The sequence below is a fragment of the Ursus maritimus genome, unplaced genomic scaffold (assembly GCF_017311325.1).
Source record: "Ursus maritimus isolate PB19 unplaced genomic scaffold, ASM1731132v1 scaffold_33, whole genome shotgun sequence".
Classification (NCBI taxonomy): Eukaryota; Metazoa; Chordata; class Mammalia; order Carnivora; family Ursidae; genus Ursus; species Ursus maritimus.
The window spans coordinates 24,272,098-24,288,236 of NW_024425897.1; the positions used below are offsets into that span (position 1 = coordinate 24,272,098).

General features: G+C 48.8%; 1 protein-coding gene across 2 annotated transcripts in view; it reads left to right on the top strand.

Annotated features, from left to right (window-relative positions):
• The window catches only part of DNAH10 (dynein axonemal heavy chain 10), a 132,636-nt gene that overhangs the window by 2,950 nt on the left and 113,547 nt on the right, over positions 1–16,139 (top strand). For both annotated transcript variants that reach the window (XM_040620022.1, XM_040620023.1), the window contains exons 3-9: positions 2,214–2,221; positions 4,746–4,846; positions 5,891–5,999; positions 8,033–8,148; positions 9,736–9,946; positions 14,049–14,206; positions 14,815–15,045. In XM_040620022.1, coding sequence (XP_040475956.1) covers positions 2,214–2,221; positions 4,746–4,846; positions 5,891–5,999; positions 8,033–8,148; positions 9,736–9,946; positions 14,049–14,206; positions 14,815–15,045 — 934 coding nt within the window. The remainder of the gene's footprint in view (positions 1–2,213; positions 2,222–4,745; positions 4,847–5,890; positions 6,000–8,032; positions 8,149–9,735; positions 9,947–14,048; positions 14,207–14,814; positions 15,046–16,139) is intronic.

Consider the following 16,139-nt stretch of genomic DNA (forward strand, 5'->3'; position numbering starts at 1 on the left):
TAGTTTTTAAATCAGTTGTACTATATATATTATTTTGTGACTTGTCTCCCTCAAATACATCTTGACAATTTTTCATGTCAATGCCTATAAATCTACCTAACTTTATAGGTTTAAATACAGTGATACACCATATTTTATTTAGCCATCCCCTAATGAATGAACACTTATTTACTTTCCATAGTATTTTTTCACGAGCAAGGTAACAATGCACACCCATCCTTGCACACTGTGTATTTCTGTGGAAGAGGTTTATAAAAGCAGAATTGCTCGTTTCCTAGGTGTGTGCGTTTACACGACAGACAGGCTGCCAAACTGCTCTGGAGAGAGGCCCGGCCTATCCACACCCAACAGTGGCCAGGTGCCTGTTAGCCAACAGTCCTGCCAACACTGAATACCGTCAGTCTTTTTAATATGGGCCAGTCCCATAGATGAAAGGGGGCTGCACTTGCTTAATCCATAGTAATAGATTCTTTTTTTAAAAAAAAAAGATTTGATTTTATTTATTCGACAGAGATAGAGACAGCCAGCGAGAGAGGGAAACAAGCAGGGGGAGTGGGAGAGGAAGAAGCAGGCTCATAGCGGAGGAGCCTGATATGGGGCTCGATCCCAGAATGCCGGGATCATGCCCTGAGCCGAAGGCAGACGCTTAACCGCTGTGCCACCCAGGCGCCCCACACAGTAATAGATTCTTTTTAATTTTCAAAAAGAATTATTTTAGAAAGGTAAGGGCAGTGGGGGAGGGGGAGAGAGAATCCTGAAGCAGATTCCCTGCTGAGTGTGGGGCTCCACCTGGACCCTGGGATCATGACCTCAGCCGAAGGCAGATGCTTAAAGACTGAGTCACCCAGGTGCCCCCTATATTACATTTTAAATAATAATTAGTGGAGTTGAGTTGTCTGGGGTAACTGGAACGTTTCGGGGTGACTGTGTTGGTTCATAAATTGGCTCCAGTACAGTCCAGTTGGGCAGGGAAGGAGGAGCAAGGAGGCAGAAGGTTCCAGACGGGCAGGTGGCCCGTCTAACAAGCCCGTGGAACTCGCACGCGAGGCGGGTCTTAACGCGAGAGGAGCAGGCCTCCCCCGCCCGCCCGTCAGCGTCCAGGGTGAGCGGCGGGTCGCCGGCGGTCAGTGCAGCGGCCCGGCCTCACCCAAGGGCGGGAGGGCGAGAGGCTCCCGTGTCCTCGCCCCGACCTCCCCGGGGGAGCAGTGGCCTCAGGTGCCTCGTGCGGCGGGACAGCCACGTGTTCCTTTTTTTCTTCCATGCTCCCGGCGGTCAAGAGGGCGACGTGCCGGCGGCGACCGAGGAGGAACGCAAGGAGGAGGAGGAGGAGGAGGACGGTCAGAAAGTCGAGTCGGGGGGTGAGTCCGGCGAGGGCTGGGGCTGGGGCGGCTCCGCGCGAGGAGGGGTACGGAGCGCGGTGCTGGCTGTCGCGGGGCGCACCGAGCGACCGCACACCGCGCTCGGCCCTGGGCCTCGGTGGGCGGGGCGGGGCGGGCAGGTTCCCGGGGGCACCGGCCTTGCCCCTCCGGCCCGGGCCTCGCTTGGCTGGCCCGCGCGTCCCTCCGCGTCTGCCTCTGTGGGTCCGAGAATCTTGCTGTCCTGACTCTTGCAAAGGCGGCAGTCACCAGATTTGGGGGGTGCCCTCTCCATGACCTCCTCGTTTACATCCACAAAGACCCTCTTTCCAAATAGAGTCCCCTTCCGAGGGTCCGGGCGGCGTGACTTCTGGGCGTGCACTCTTCCACCCAGTAGAATCCAGGACGCGACCCCCCCCCCCCCAGTCCTGTGCAAGCGGCGTCTGGCCTCCTTCCCGTTGTGCAAACCCCACGCGCCCTTTCTTTTGGCCGATCTGCTGCACGAGCAGAGGAGGTCCCTGCCCGGTGTGGGAAAGGCCTGAGCGGGAGAAGTTGCTCTGAATACACCTGAGTGGGCCTCGCGTTGCCGAGCCCCTGCAGCCTGTGTCCCCCCTCGTGAAGCCGCGGCTTTGGCGTCGCCCTTTGACCCAGTTCTCCTGCTGCCGGTTCTTTGCTCCTCTCCTCTCCTTTCTTTTTTTTTTTTTTTTCTGTCGAGTGATTTCATTTTATTTCTGGTGTATTTCTACTATTTATCTAACTGAGCTTTCTTTTTGTCCTCTATTGAAACCATTGTTGCATGTGTTTTTAGAAATTTTATGAAGTTTTTAGACTTTTAATTTCAGTAAACTGTTATATTAGCGTCAGGTGTACATACGGTGATTCAGCACCTCCGTCCACCACCTGTGCTCCTCGGGACACGTGCCCTCCTTCCTCACTATCTATTTCCCCCATCTCTGCACCAGCCTCCCCTCTGATACCCATCAGCAAGTTCTCTATAGTTAAGGGTCTGTTTCTCGGTTTGTCTCCCCCCCCCCCCCCCGTTGTTTCTTAAATTCCACATGTGAGTGAAATCATATAGTATTTGTCTTTCTCTGACTTATTTCACTTAGCATTCTACTCTCTGGCTCCATCCGCGTTGTTGCAAATGGCAAAATTTAATTCTTTTTTAATGGCCGAGTAATATTCCATTGTATATATACACATCATCTTTCTCCATCTGTCAATGGACACTTAGGCTGTGTCCATAATTTAGTTATAAATACTGTAAACCTAGGAGTGCACATATCCTTTTGAATTCATGTTCTCATATTCTTGGGGTAAATACCCAGTAGTACAATTGCTGGATTGTAGGGTAGTTCTTTTTTTTTTTTTTAAATTTAAAATCAATTAATGTATTGGTTTCAGAGGTGGAGGTCAGTGATTCACCAGTTGCATACAACACCCAGTGCTCATTACATCACGTGCCCTCCTTATGGCCCATCACCCTGTTACCCCCGCCCCCTCCCCTCTAGCAACCCTCAGTTTGTTTCCTAGAGTTAAGAGTCTCTTACGGTTTGTCTCTCTGACTTATTTTTACCATTTTGAGGAATCTCCATTCTGTTTTCCAGAGGGGCTGCACCAGTTTGCATTCCCACCCGCAGGGCACGAGGGTTCCTTTTTCTCCACCTCCCCGCCAACACCTGTTTTTGATTGTGGCCATTGTGACAGGTGCGAGGTGATAACTCACTGTGGCTTTGATTTGCATTTCCCTGGTGCTGAGTGATGTTGAGCGTCTTTTCATATGTCTGTTGGCCCTCTGTATCGGGGATGGCGGTTCTTAGCCAGGGGAGACTTGGGCCCCCATGGAGCATTGGGTATGTCTGGAGACGCTTTGGTTGTCACCCCTGGAGGGCGGGTGCTGCCGGCATCTGGAGGGTAGAGGCCAGGGATGCCGCAGAACATCCTAAAACACACAGAATAGTGCCTGCGACAAAGAATGATTCGGCCCCAAACGCCAGTAGGGCTGAGACGGAGAGAGCCGTGCTCCAGACCCCGCACGTCCCCAGCAGAGCTAAATGGCTCCCTGTGCCACACTTATCCCGTGATTCACCTGCCCTCATAGGAAGCAGAAGCTGTAGGTTAAACACCTCACTTTGACGAGATACTGAATATTTGAAAATCCGAGGGAAAGGGGTTTTTTGGTGATGTGCTGTCTCTGCTAGTCCTCCTTTCCAGAAGTGTTTGTTTTTAACCACAATGTCGTCCCCTCCGTGGGGCAGATCACAGGGAGAGGACTGTGGGGTCACAGACACGGGCTGCCTGTTCATTCTCGGGAAGGCTAGCTAGGTTGGGCTTTGGTAAGACAGACGGTGGGGGACGAGGGTCACAGCCAACTTCCCGCGAGGCTCCACGAAGACACACCAATCCACGGAAAGACTTCGTGGAAGGAGGCTGCTTGCAGAGAAAGGTCAGGGAGGTCTTCTCGACAAAGCAAGTTAACGTTACTTCCGAGTGGATATTTAAGTGTATTTTTTTTTTTTTTGTGGTAAAATATGCACAACCTAAAACTTAACCATTTGAACCAAGTCTAGGAGCACAGCGCGCCCATTCGGTGTATTTGCAAGTGTGTTTTTGGCTACAGGCTGTTACTCGTGCTCTAATCACATTTGTACTGCTGGCCACCGACTGTTTCCTCGCCGGTCGCTGTGCCAGGCGCCGAACCACACCCCCAGCGACTCCTCCAGAGTCTGGTCGCTAGATGTTCTTGTCCCCGTTTTTTGGATGAGAAAACCAAGAGTAGACCAGTATGTCCCCACACACTGATTTGATTCCAAAGTCACCCTGGTGTTGCGTCGGGCCTTTTGCAGCAAGAGCTGAACTGTTTGGGGGAAATCTGTCCCTTCTCTGTGATCACTGGATTCATCAGTAACTCCCAGGGCTCTGACTGACCGGCTCTGAGGTTTCCAGGTCTTTATGGGTCACAGTAGACTTGAGAGATACACATTCATGTTATTTAGATTTCTTTTCATCCCCCACAAATTTCTCTATGAAAATAGAATAAATGCTAATATGTGAGCTATCATTCTCATCCTAATAAAACTCCCTTTAAAGTGAAAACCTCAGAGAAATCCCGCTTTGCACATCGTAGCTGGGACATTCACACACGCGTGCGCACACACGCATACACGTTAAATTTCCAGCTGAGAACCCACCTGGCAGAAATACAAAGAACTTTCATCATTATAATGTACACCAAGGCTCTGATAGGATTCATTTGTGAAGAGCGTATGTGTAGCTTTTCGATAACCTGTCTGTTGAATGAAATACACTTGTACAAGGTACAGGTCTGGTCTTGATGGTAGGAAATCTTTTCTGATTATTTCAGTTTGCACACTGAATAATGTTTTGCAGCTAAGAATTTGCAGATGAGGAATGATTCCATAAATCAGCCTATAATCGGTGTAGAGAACGAGGAAGTGGACAAAGAGAGCGTAGAAGACGTCCCCGTCAAGGTATGCTCGGCTTTCTCCTGCTTGGTGGGGTAATGGGAATTCCCTCCCCTCCGAGGAGTCTGCGTCACTGACAACTCATACAGGGAACATGTTGGGGATAGAGATGATGGAATCCTGTGTTGGGAGTCCCCGCAGCTACCCTCAAATTGAATGATTCGCTAGGATGACTCACAGGACCCAGAAGAACTCTTATACTCGTGATTAGAGTTGATTTCAGTGAGAGGATGCAGAGTAGAGTCAACAAAGAAAAAGGAACGTATGGCAGAGTCTGGGAGAAAAAGGGGCCCAAGCTCCTGGTAGGGAGGCCTGGACGTGCTGTTTCTCCCAGCAAGTATGTGCGAGAACACATAGGAAGTCAGGGAAGCTCACCCAAGGCGTCCCGAGTTTTTACCGGGGCCTTCAGGCAGACAAACTGGCATTCACCACCCGCCACGTTGCTAGTATAAAGTACCTGGCATGACCCAAGGCCCCAGGTGTACAAAGACACATCAGATAGGCTATTCCAAACACAGAGATGATCACCCAGGAGCCGGTGAAGGGCCAGCTTGGAAACCCTTGGAACACGCAGAGTTTGGACACCCCAGGCCTGCTGAGTTTACCTTTTACTTCACAAATCCCAGAGGTGGAGCTTGAAGCCAGGACGTAAGCATCTAGCCTGGCCTGTGCTAAACAACGTTGCTCTGCTCTGCTCCACGAATATACCTCACCCCCGAAACCAAATTCGAGCCCGTGTGTTGCAACTCACCGTCTCGGAAAACTCTTTCTGGACTTTTCCCAGGTCGAGTGTGGCTGCATCGGCCAGTTAATAGAGTCAGGCTGAACGTTCAAGTCTGGGTGCGTTGTCGTGTGTGCGAGTGTGTGTGTGTGTGTGTGTGTGTGTGTGTGTGTGTGTGTGTATGTATGCGTGTGGTCTGCTAGGGCCCGTCGTCAGCGGGGGAGTTCAGGAGGCACAGAGAGGAGGGCTCGGGGCGCCTGAATGCTGGCTTGTCTGGGTGAGTGGGTATCTCTAAGCCTGATGGTTTTTTTTTGTCCCCCACGTTTCAGAGAACCGTTAAGCACATTGTGGATAAGACCTATCTCAATGTGCTATGTACTCCCGTCCCTGAGGAGTTTCTGGACCAGAATGTGGTGTATTTTCTCAGAAATACAAAAGGTATATTTCTAGTCTGTGTGCATGAGTGTGGGTGTGTATGCACCTGGGTGTGTACCTGTGAGATTCTTAATTTTTACACTTTCTTGAGAATACAGCTCCCCCCCGCCTCCCAGGACAGCCAATCATCATTACTTGTGGGTTCCATTTTGTGAATTCACCTACTCGCTCACATGTTTTCATAACCCCCAAATCAATCCTTGCCATGCCTTGAGGTCATTTGTGGACATGCACAGCATAGGCAAATATTTGATTTTTTTTTTTAAAGATTTTATTTGTAAGTCCTCTGTACGCCCAACGTGGGGCTTGAACTCACGACGCTGAGATTGAGCGTTGCGTGTTTCGGCGACGGAGCCAGCCGGGCGCCCCTTAGTGGGAATCATTTGAGTCGCTGAACGTGCGTGTTCCTGGCTGAGGGTGGACTGTCCTTATTGTGATCTCTGTAGTGCCACGGTCTTCATGTTTTTTGGTGATTTCACTGTTGAAAATGGCCTCGAGCGTAGTCCGGTGTTCCAGAGCACGAGAAGGCTGTGATGTTTCCGACAGACGAGACCGGTGTATTAGAGAAGCTTGGCTCAGCTGTGAGTTATAGCGTTGGCTGAGTTCAATGTCAATGAATCGACCGTGTACGTTAAATAAGTTGTCTTTAAATGGAAACACAAAGCCAGGTTATGTGTTGATGGCTGATGAAAATGTGACCAGAGGCTGCTGGAGCCTAACCCCGTGTGTCCTGTGGAGCAGTGGCTCGGTGTTCGCTAATTCCTTGTTCGGGGTGACTTCACGGAGCAGAACGACCAGGAATAATGAGAACAACTGTACAAGTATATTCTTAGTTCTAGTGTAACAGTGAAAGGGAGAGAGATACCAAACGATGTGGCCCTGAGCTGTGCGATGAGCTCTGGGGCTTTCTCCGTGTGGCTGTGTCGTTTAAGACAGAGGAGCTGCTTGGAGGCCAAGTTCATCCCACAGGGTAACTTTTGGGCGGAATATTCCCTCTGTGCATTCCTGCTGCATTCTGGGAGGCACCTGGGGGTTTCTAGTGACCCCACCCCCACCGGTTGTCATTCTGTCTCTTCTGACCCCTGGCCCTTCCTCCTGCCTTATTCAGTTCAGGCTGACTCCCCACTCTTCCGGCCTGGGTTTTCCCCCATTTCTTCTGCCTTTACCTCCATGGAAGCTGTGCATAGCTATGTTTTCGGACTCGCCGTAAATTCCAGAACAAACATTATGTGGGTTTCTTTTTCCTCTTTTGAACTTGGATGGCGTTTTGGGTGCCCAAGCCGTGAACCAAGCAGCTGTGGCATCCCCTCGGGCTTTATTACTGTTCGCCCTTGTCATCTTTGTGTCTCTGCGGTCGTCTTTCATTGAGGTCAGGCTCTTTCTTTCACGTTCTGGGTCCTTCTATACTTTCAAGTTTGAGTAAAGAAGAGTTTGATCTAGAGCAGTGTAGTGAGGAGAGAATGAAGTCTACACAGATGTGGGTCCGAAGCCAGTGAGATCGCTGCCTTGGTTGATATACGTTGAGTTTGTTTTGTTTCCCAATGAGGTCGAGGGAAGGGCCCAACGGACCTTCCAAATGTCTCCTGGGCTCATTGATATTTGGTCGGGTGGAGTAAAGACCTGGAAAACAAAACCTGGCTCCAGGGTAGGCTGTCACCAAATCTGTCTTTAAAAATATTCGTGACTCAGAAGGGACTCTGGCGGTGAACTGGAGAGGCGTTGCTGGGAGTGGGGACCCAGGCAAAGCAAGGAGCCTAGCGAACAGTTCCAGAAAACATGACTGTGTCTATCTGCTGGTCCGGGTAGGTCTGTGGCGCTGCTGGTGGGAGCCTGCGGACCCCAGCACGTCATGCTTACCTCCGTGTCTCATGGGCCGGGGGGTTCGTCTGAATAGACCTCAGCATCATTTTGAGCTCGTGCCTGGAACATTCCTAGGTAACTACTTGGGAAGAAGGAGCAGGTTCCCAGACACTTGCGAGAGTTACCTGCCTGCCACCTCCCCACGCAGCTCACGCTCTGAATCTGTTCTCACGCAGAGATGATCTCCGAGGCTACGGACATGAAGGAAGCCGTGGAAACCATGCCCGAGGTGCTGCAGTACGGCATTATCAATGCTAACGTGCTTCCCTTCCTGAAGAATGTCATATGTCAGGTAACTAAGATTCAGGCTGTCTGGTTCGTTTACTCCACATATAAGGAATGTTCAGCCGCTCTTACGTCCCAGGTGCCGTCAGGGGCCTCGACGGTAGAGCGGCGAGTGGAGAACGGCACGGACTGGATCTCTGCTCTAGGAGCTGATACTGGGGGAAAGACACAAGACCCAGATTCCTAAGCTGGAAAATATCAGGCGGTAACAAGTGGCAGGAGTTCAATAATCCCTAGTAATATGATAGAAACGGACTCTGTGCCTGTGCACGCATTTGTGTGTGCAGGGAGTGGTGGTAAGGGATGGCCTCATGGGGAGGTGATGTCTGATAGTGGAAAAAAAAAAACCCTCATGAACAGACTAATTCCACTAATAAGTTCCTAGGGAAGTGTAATAGGGTGGGGCTGAGGGGGTCAGGAAAGACCCCTCTGAGATTGTGGCATTGAATTGAGACCTGAATTATGTGGAGGTGTCAGACACGTGAAGCTCTGGGGCAAGAACATCCTGGGCAGAGAAGGTAGTATGTGCAAAGGTCCTGAGGCATGAGCAGACATAGCCTGGGTCCAGGAACAGAAGAAGGGCCAGTGTGGCTGGAGAGAAGTGGGGAAGGTTGGAAAGGTGGGTTGGTTCAGCAGGAGAATGACATGATCTGGTTTGCATCATTCCTCTGGCTGTTGTGTGAAACTTATATCATGGGAGTGGGGGTGGGGGGTTGGGACAAAAGCTGAAGGGAAGAGTAGACCAGTAGGAGGCTGTGGGAGAGTCTGTGAAGGGGGATGGTGGTCTAGATTGGAGTTCAATCAGGGGAGGGAGTGGGAGGCAGGCAGCGTCAAGAATATGTTTTACTGGGGAGGGGACATGTCGAACATCACCGTGAGTGTGCGGTCAGCAGAATCCAGACTGCGAAACTGCAGGTCAGAAGTTCTGGGCTCTTCAGTCAGTGGGACGTATCCGTACTTTGTCTTAAATCACGAACCCCAGTTTCAGAAGAAAAGGCAAAACTGTACACCAAAACCCAAACTCAACCAACCAACCCATGGGCATTTTTTTTTCATCATTTTTATGTGGGTGAAGCTTTGTTATTATATTCAAGTGACTTCATAAATGCGTGCTTCTGTCCTCAGCTAAATGTCAAAAGGACTGTGTCCTCAGACCTTCCTTTATTTTAGATTTTTAATCTCTGTGCCCCACATGGGGCTCGAACTCGCAACCCCGAGATCAAGAGTCGCACGCTCTATGGACTGAGCCAGCCAGGCGCCCCCAGACCCTCCTTTATTTTAACCCTGCCGTGAACTAGCCTGGCACCGAGCGGACTCGCTAACCCTGCTGCTTTTCTTGTTTGTGCCGGAGTTTCGAACCCAGCCGCCTTGTGGCCGGTGGCAGCCGGAGAAATGCTGTCACCTCGGGCTTGGGTCACATTCTTACCATGGGATCATTTTACGTCACATATCGTTTCTCTCTCTCTAGGTTCGGGGCTCTGGGCTTGAGCAGTTTCCGCTTTGTAATCCAGTCTGTGCCTCGTCTGATAGAATATTCGACGCCAGAGGCAGTGAGTGCATGATCCTGAATGCACTACTGTGTGGTTTGTTTTAGGTTTTCATGCCGGCTCTGTCCTTCAATCAGCACAAGGACACCTCCGTGGGATTCACGCCTGCAGACATCTCTGAACCATCTGAGTACAAAGTTGATCTACCCAGCGTGCCTGGGGAAGCGTATCACAGCATTCAGTTGATACGGGATGAATTTTTAATGAACATGCAGAAATTTGCAGATAGTATTCAAAGAACAATTCAGCAACTTGAAGGTAAGGCTTCATTTCCCTCGTGTTGAGGGAAGCATGATGGGTTTCCCTTAAGAAGGCAATTTCAGAGTCCAGGAGTCTTTTGTTTTCATTTATAAATCATTCTTTCTTCCCTGCTCACCATACGAGCGACCCTGAGCTGGGAAGAAGACCCAAAGAGGAATGACGGAATCCTTGTCCCCAAGGATCTTATAATCTGGCAGACAAGGAACCATGGCCAAATGGGAGCTTGGGGAAGATATTAGGGCCTTTACGGGTTTGGAAGAGGGAGAACATGTGGGAGAAGCAGGGGGAAATCAAAGGAGACTTCCTGAAGGATGTGGCATTTGACCCTCCTCTGAACGGACGGCAAAGCCTTAGTAGGTGGAGTTGGGGAGCAAGGGCGTTTCAGGCAGGGAGAATGGCCTGGGCAAGAGAAGGGAGTTGGGAAGACTGGAGTTTCCACGAGCAGGGAAGGGTGGCTGGCTGGTCCTGGCTTCCTCAGCTTTGTGTGCAAGGCCAGGGCTGCACATGGCGGGCCTTGCAGCAGCTACTGTTGGGTCTGCACCTCATTACCTGGGGTGCATGGCAGGGCGAGAGGCCCCGAGCCTGGGAGCATGCGTGTCATGAATGGAGAACAGCGAGGTGGAGAGTTTGGCTGAGGGGGTTCCACTGTGGAGAGCCCTAGCCCGTGACGGCCAGCAGCATTCATCGGCGAGGGCTAGCACGGGCTGCGAGATGGCATCGCTATTCTAGGAAACGGAGCTCTCCCTCGCTTTGAAGTAACATTGAACACGCCCCACCGCGTAGAAATGTTCTCTGCTGGAAACGAGAAACAGCCGTAGAGATCCAAACTTTTGATAACACGCTACGGACATGTGTTTTTCAGATTCTATTTTAGAGTGTTCTTTTTTTTTTTTTCCCCCACTCCCCCCGCCCCCAGAAGTTCTCTCTTGGTGTCTGTGTTTCCTTCACTGGCGTTTGTAGCCTTCTCTGGCCTGCCTAACCCTTCTCTCCCTGAATTAGTGGAAAACAGCAGAGATGGGAAAAAATGTTTCTTCTGATCTTGGCTATGATTTATGTGTCTTGTTTCTTTTTTTTAAAGATGTATTTATGTATTAGAGCCTGTGAGCATGGAGAGGGGGAGAGGGAGAGGGAGAGACTCTCCAGCAGACTCCATGCTGAGCACAGAGCCTGATGTGGGGCTCAAACCCACGACCCCGAGATCATGACCTGAGACGAAACCAAGAGTCGGACGCTCAACCGACCGCCACCCAGGCACCCCTGTGTCTTGTTTCTGGTATCAAAAAGTAGATGGGTGAACACATTTTTGTGTTTTAGATAAACTGCTAGAAGGAAATGCACTAAAATGTTATCAGCCATTGTCACTTACTCTAGGCTGTGAGATGGTTTTCTTTCTTTTTTCCTGTTTTCCTATAATGAGCATGTATGATTTAGAAAACCAGAAAAGCAGGTGAGTTGATATTCTATAACCTGGGCCAGCAAGCTACGGCCAATGGGCCACATCCCACCTGCTGCTCCTTTCTGTGTGGCCTGTGGGCTAAGAAAGTATAGTTTCCAATGCTTAGATCTCAAAGGGTTATATAAGGACCTACATTCTGTCCTCAGCTTTGCCTCTTGGTCTGCAAAGCTGGAGATATTTTACTCTCTGGTACTTGAAGAACTTTGGTGGGGGGGCACCTGGCCAGCTCTCGCAGTAGAGCGAGTGACTCTTGATCTCAGGGTTGTGAGTTCAAGCCCCATGTTGGGTGTGGAGATTACTTAAGTCTTTAAAAAACCCCCAAACTGTGCCAATCCCTGTTTTATAATATCATCTCGAGGAAGAAATTTGTTTTTCTTTATGGGTCATTTACGAAAGGCTTTTTGTAAGTTATTGGCTGTCAGTTGAAAAAGCTCTTTTTGCCCTTTTTTCTTCAAGATGCACAAAATTGCAAACGTTAGGTCAACTGTTGTGGAGTGAATGTTTAATACAAGTATATTAATATGCTTATAGCAAGTATACTTATATTAAATATATTAATAAATATGTATACAAATATGTATATATGTTGCATTTTCTTAAAGTAATACATATGCAAGGTTTAAAAAAATTTAATTGCATTAACATACAATACTTTGAAATACTGACCCTGCCTCACTTTCCCTATTGGTCCATTCTGCTCCCTGTCTTTAGTTCTTTAGCTGTTTCTTCCTTTCTCCCTCCCTCCCTCCCTTCCTTTATTTATTTATTTTTTAAGATTTTATTTGAGAGAACACAACAGTGGGGTGAGGGGCAGACGGAGAAGGACACTTCCCGCTGAGCAGGGAGCCCGACGCGGAACTCGATCCCAGGATCCTGAGATCATGACCTGAGCCGAAGGCAGACTCTTAACCGACTGAGCCCCCCAGGCGCCCCTTTAGCTGTTTCTATTGATAGCTACTGCCACGTCCCTAAAATATATGCTTCCACTGCTGCTTCTTAATTGTGGACATTAGTGTTATTTCCTGGCACAATGATGAGGATTTTGTCCCCGTTTCCCCCACTGCAGCCGGCTCCCATCATACTTACATGCCCTTCTTTTCATTAAATCACAAAATGGGTTTTGACGTTACTATGACGATGGGAATACGGTTTAGTTCAGAGCAGCGTAGGTTCCTTTGATGGGGTTTCCTTTGTTGTACACCTTCCCTTTCCTCCGCCAACATTCCAAATTGCTATTCTTAAAGTATCTCGTAAAAATATCTCGTACAGTCCTTTCGAGTTTTGTTTTTGCAAGTCCCATTTTATTAGACATGTCCCCCCACTGCCCCGTGTCCTGTGTACCTTGTCACAACACAGGCAGGTCACCAACAGCGTGATGCATGACTGCGTCCCAGACTCAATGTTTCCTGGATCCCAGGTCTTCTCGTTCTCCCTTATTGGGTGGGAATATATCCTTACGTAACTTCCTTAGAAAAGGCATGTGGGAAATTATGAGATCTTTCACATCTGAAAATGACTTGATGCTGTCTTCACAATGGTTTGGGCACAAGTTGGAATTTAATACACAGAATTTTGAATCCAGTTTTCATTGTTTTCTAGCATCCAGTGTTCCCTAGGAGAAACTGGATTTTTTTCTTTTTTTAAGGTGACCTGTTTTTTCCTCCCTCTACCCTTTATGTGAACTTTTAATTTGTGTCTTTTTCCCTAGTGTCCTGAAATGCTGTGATGGACTTTTTTGTGGTCCCTTTTCCATTTATTTTCCTGACCACTCTGAGTATTTTCAGTCTGAAGACCTAGCCTTGTAGCCTGAACACTTCTCTTCATAATTTCCTCCAGTATTTATCTCTGTTCTTTCTTGCTAACATTGGACGGATGCTGTTGATGATTTTTTTTTTTAAATCTTTTTCGTCTTTTCCCATCTCTTTGTCTTTGTAGTCAGCTTTTCTGAGGAGTTCCTCAACTTTTCCCCAACCTTTGAACTTTTTCACATTAGCTATCACATTTTTCAATTTTTAGGCCCTCTTATTCTGTGATTGTTCCTTTTCCAAAGCGTTTGGTCTGTGCTTGTTTGATGGACGCCATATTGTCTCACATCTCGGAGACTAATAATTGGGATTAAAAACAAATTCTTCTTTGCATTGTCTCAGTTTCCTCTGAGGTCATTGCTTCTGATTTATCTTGGCCAGTCTATTTCATGTTGGTGGTTTTTTTCAAATATCTGTTGAGATCTGGGTTGTTTAATTTTTTTATTTTTCTAAAAAAATTTTTTTTTTTTTGAAGTGCCGTCTATACCCAAGGTGGGGCTCCAACACACAGCCCCGAGATTAAGAGCCCCGTGCTCTTCCGACTGAGTCAGCCAGGCTAACCCTTGTTTAATTTTTTTAAATTGAAGTTACTAGATTATAACCACAGAAACATCTTGCATAACTAGATCACCGTGACCCATCTTAACACCGTTACAATATTCTACCGTGTTTAGTTGCATTCTAATGGAAGAGAATGAAATATAGACAGATCAGGATGGGGGTGTTTCAGATCTTACTGGACTGATGTCTGGAGAGACCCATCTGATTCACTTGAACGTTATTGTCTGTAATCCTTTTCCCCAAACGAGTGGCAAATGGACCATTTCTATTCTACTAGGTGAGATCAAGTTAGAAATGCCAAGCATCAGCGTAGAGAGAGAGGTGTCTGACCTGGCCGCTGACCCGGAAGCCGTTGAAGTCTTAGAGCAGTGCGTGATAAACTGGTTGAATCAGATCTCTGCAGCTGTCGAGGACCAGCTGAAAAAGACTCCTCAGGTAACCCAGGTGGTGCCTTCGCAGATTCCCTGACAGTTCATGCTGGCCCCTGGAGAAAGAGCCAGGAGTCTGGGGATCTGTTTGACCCAGCCTCTTGTCTTAGTGTTTTGTGACCTTAAAGGATCAAAGCATACACCCCCAAGATGTCATTCTTGGGCTTTCTGATGTTAGCGTGCTGCCAGATCTCACCCTGGACTGATAAAGATAATACCGTCTATAAGGACACTTGGGCTGCCCAAAACAGGAAACCTAACTCAGCTGGCTCAAACAAGAGACCATTTGTTGGCTCACATGGTTGAAATGTCCAGAGGCAGGGCTGGTTTCAAGTATGGTTTGGTCTGGCTGCGTTTCTCTGGGAATCTCTCATCTCCATCCTCAGGCTGGTTTCCTTCATGGCGGCACCTTGTTGCGCCTCCGTGTCACATGGCCCGGAGGAAGGTGGAGCGTCTTTGTTCAGCAGCCCTAGCCAGAGTCCTCAGATCCACTCCGATTGGACCATCCTAGGTCAAGTGCATGGATTGGTTCCTGTTTGGAGCAGCTGGAGAACGAAGAACAGATGTGCACTCCACGCCAATGATGACACTCTGTGTGTTCGTGTCGCCTCTCAGGGTAACGGTCCTCTGGCTGAAATTGAATTCTGGCGGGAAAGAAATGCAACGCTGAGTGCACTCCATGAACAGACAAAGCTTCCAGTAGTCAGGAAGGTCTTGGAAGTGATCAAGGAGTCCGATTCCATGCTTGTGGCTAACCTGCAGCCGGTCTTAACAGAATTATTCAAGCTGCACATGGAGGCCTCAGACAACGTGCGGTTTCTGTCCACAGTGGAACGCCACTTCAAGGTACACGGGGGCCAGCGCTTCGGAAAGTCAGGGCCGTGAATTAGATCTCACCGGATTGAGTTTCCTTTTTTAACTTAGCGTTTAAACAACTGCGGTAGCGTGCATGGGACGTTGGTTATCTTAACTGCTTGCCAGCGTGTAGTTCAGGGGCAATAAATACACGATGCTGGGCACCTGTCCTCACCCCCATAAGCAAGCCTTTCGTCACCCCCAACGTAAACTCAGAACCCCTGAACCCACAACTCCCTCCTCCCGGCACCCCTGGTAGCCTCAGTTCCACTTTCTGTCTCTGTGACTTTGCCCATTCTAGGTGTTTCTTGTAATAATACATAATAAACTATCTCATTGGGATTTCGAGTCACATTCTCTAAGAACTGATGAGATGGAACACCTTGTCATGTGCTTCTGTCTTTGATAAAATGTGTTTTTAATCTTTTCCCCATTTTTGATGTGTCTTACTGATTTAGGGGTTAAAAAAAATTTTTGTTTGAATACAAGTTCCTTCTCAGATAAATGCTTTGCAGTATCCCAATCTGTGGGCTTTTCTGCTTTCTTAATGACAAACATTTTCTTTGTCTTCCCATTTTGTGGGTCAGAAACTTGGGGAGAGCTTAGCTGGGCGGCTCTTCTTGGCTCCATGTACAACAGGGCTCCAGGACCCGCTTCCAAATGGCTTCTGTTTTTAAAATTCTTTATTCATTTGTGAGAGAGAGAGAGAGAGGGAGAGAACGCACACAAGCAGGGGGAGCGGCAGGCAGAGGGAGAAGCAGGCTCCCCACTGAGCAGGAAGCCCAAAGTGGGGCTCCCTTGCAGGACCCTGGGATCAGGACCTGAGCCGAAGGCAGACGCTTCATTAGCTGAGCCACCTGGGTGCCCCCCAAATGGCTTCTTTGCCCACACGGCTGGGGCCTGGGCGCTCATGGGCCTCTCTCTGTCCATGTGGTATCTCACCCCCAGGATTTCTCCACGTGGCTTAGATGTCTCCAATCCTGGTGGCTTCAGGGTGACAGGGCGGTCACACTTACATGGCGGCCGGCTTCTGAGAGACCAGATGCAGGCCAGCTAAGGACTATGCTCACAAGGGGTACAACGTT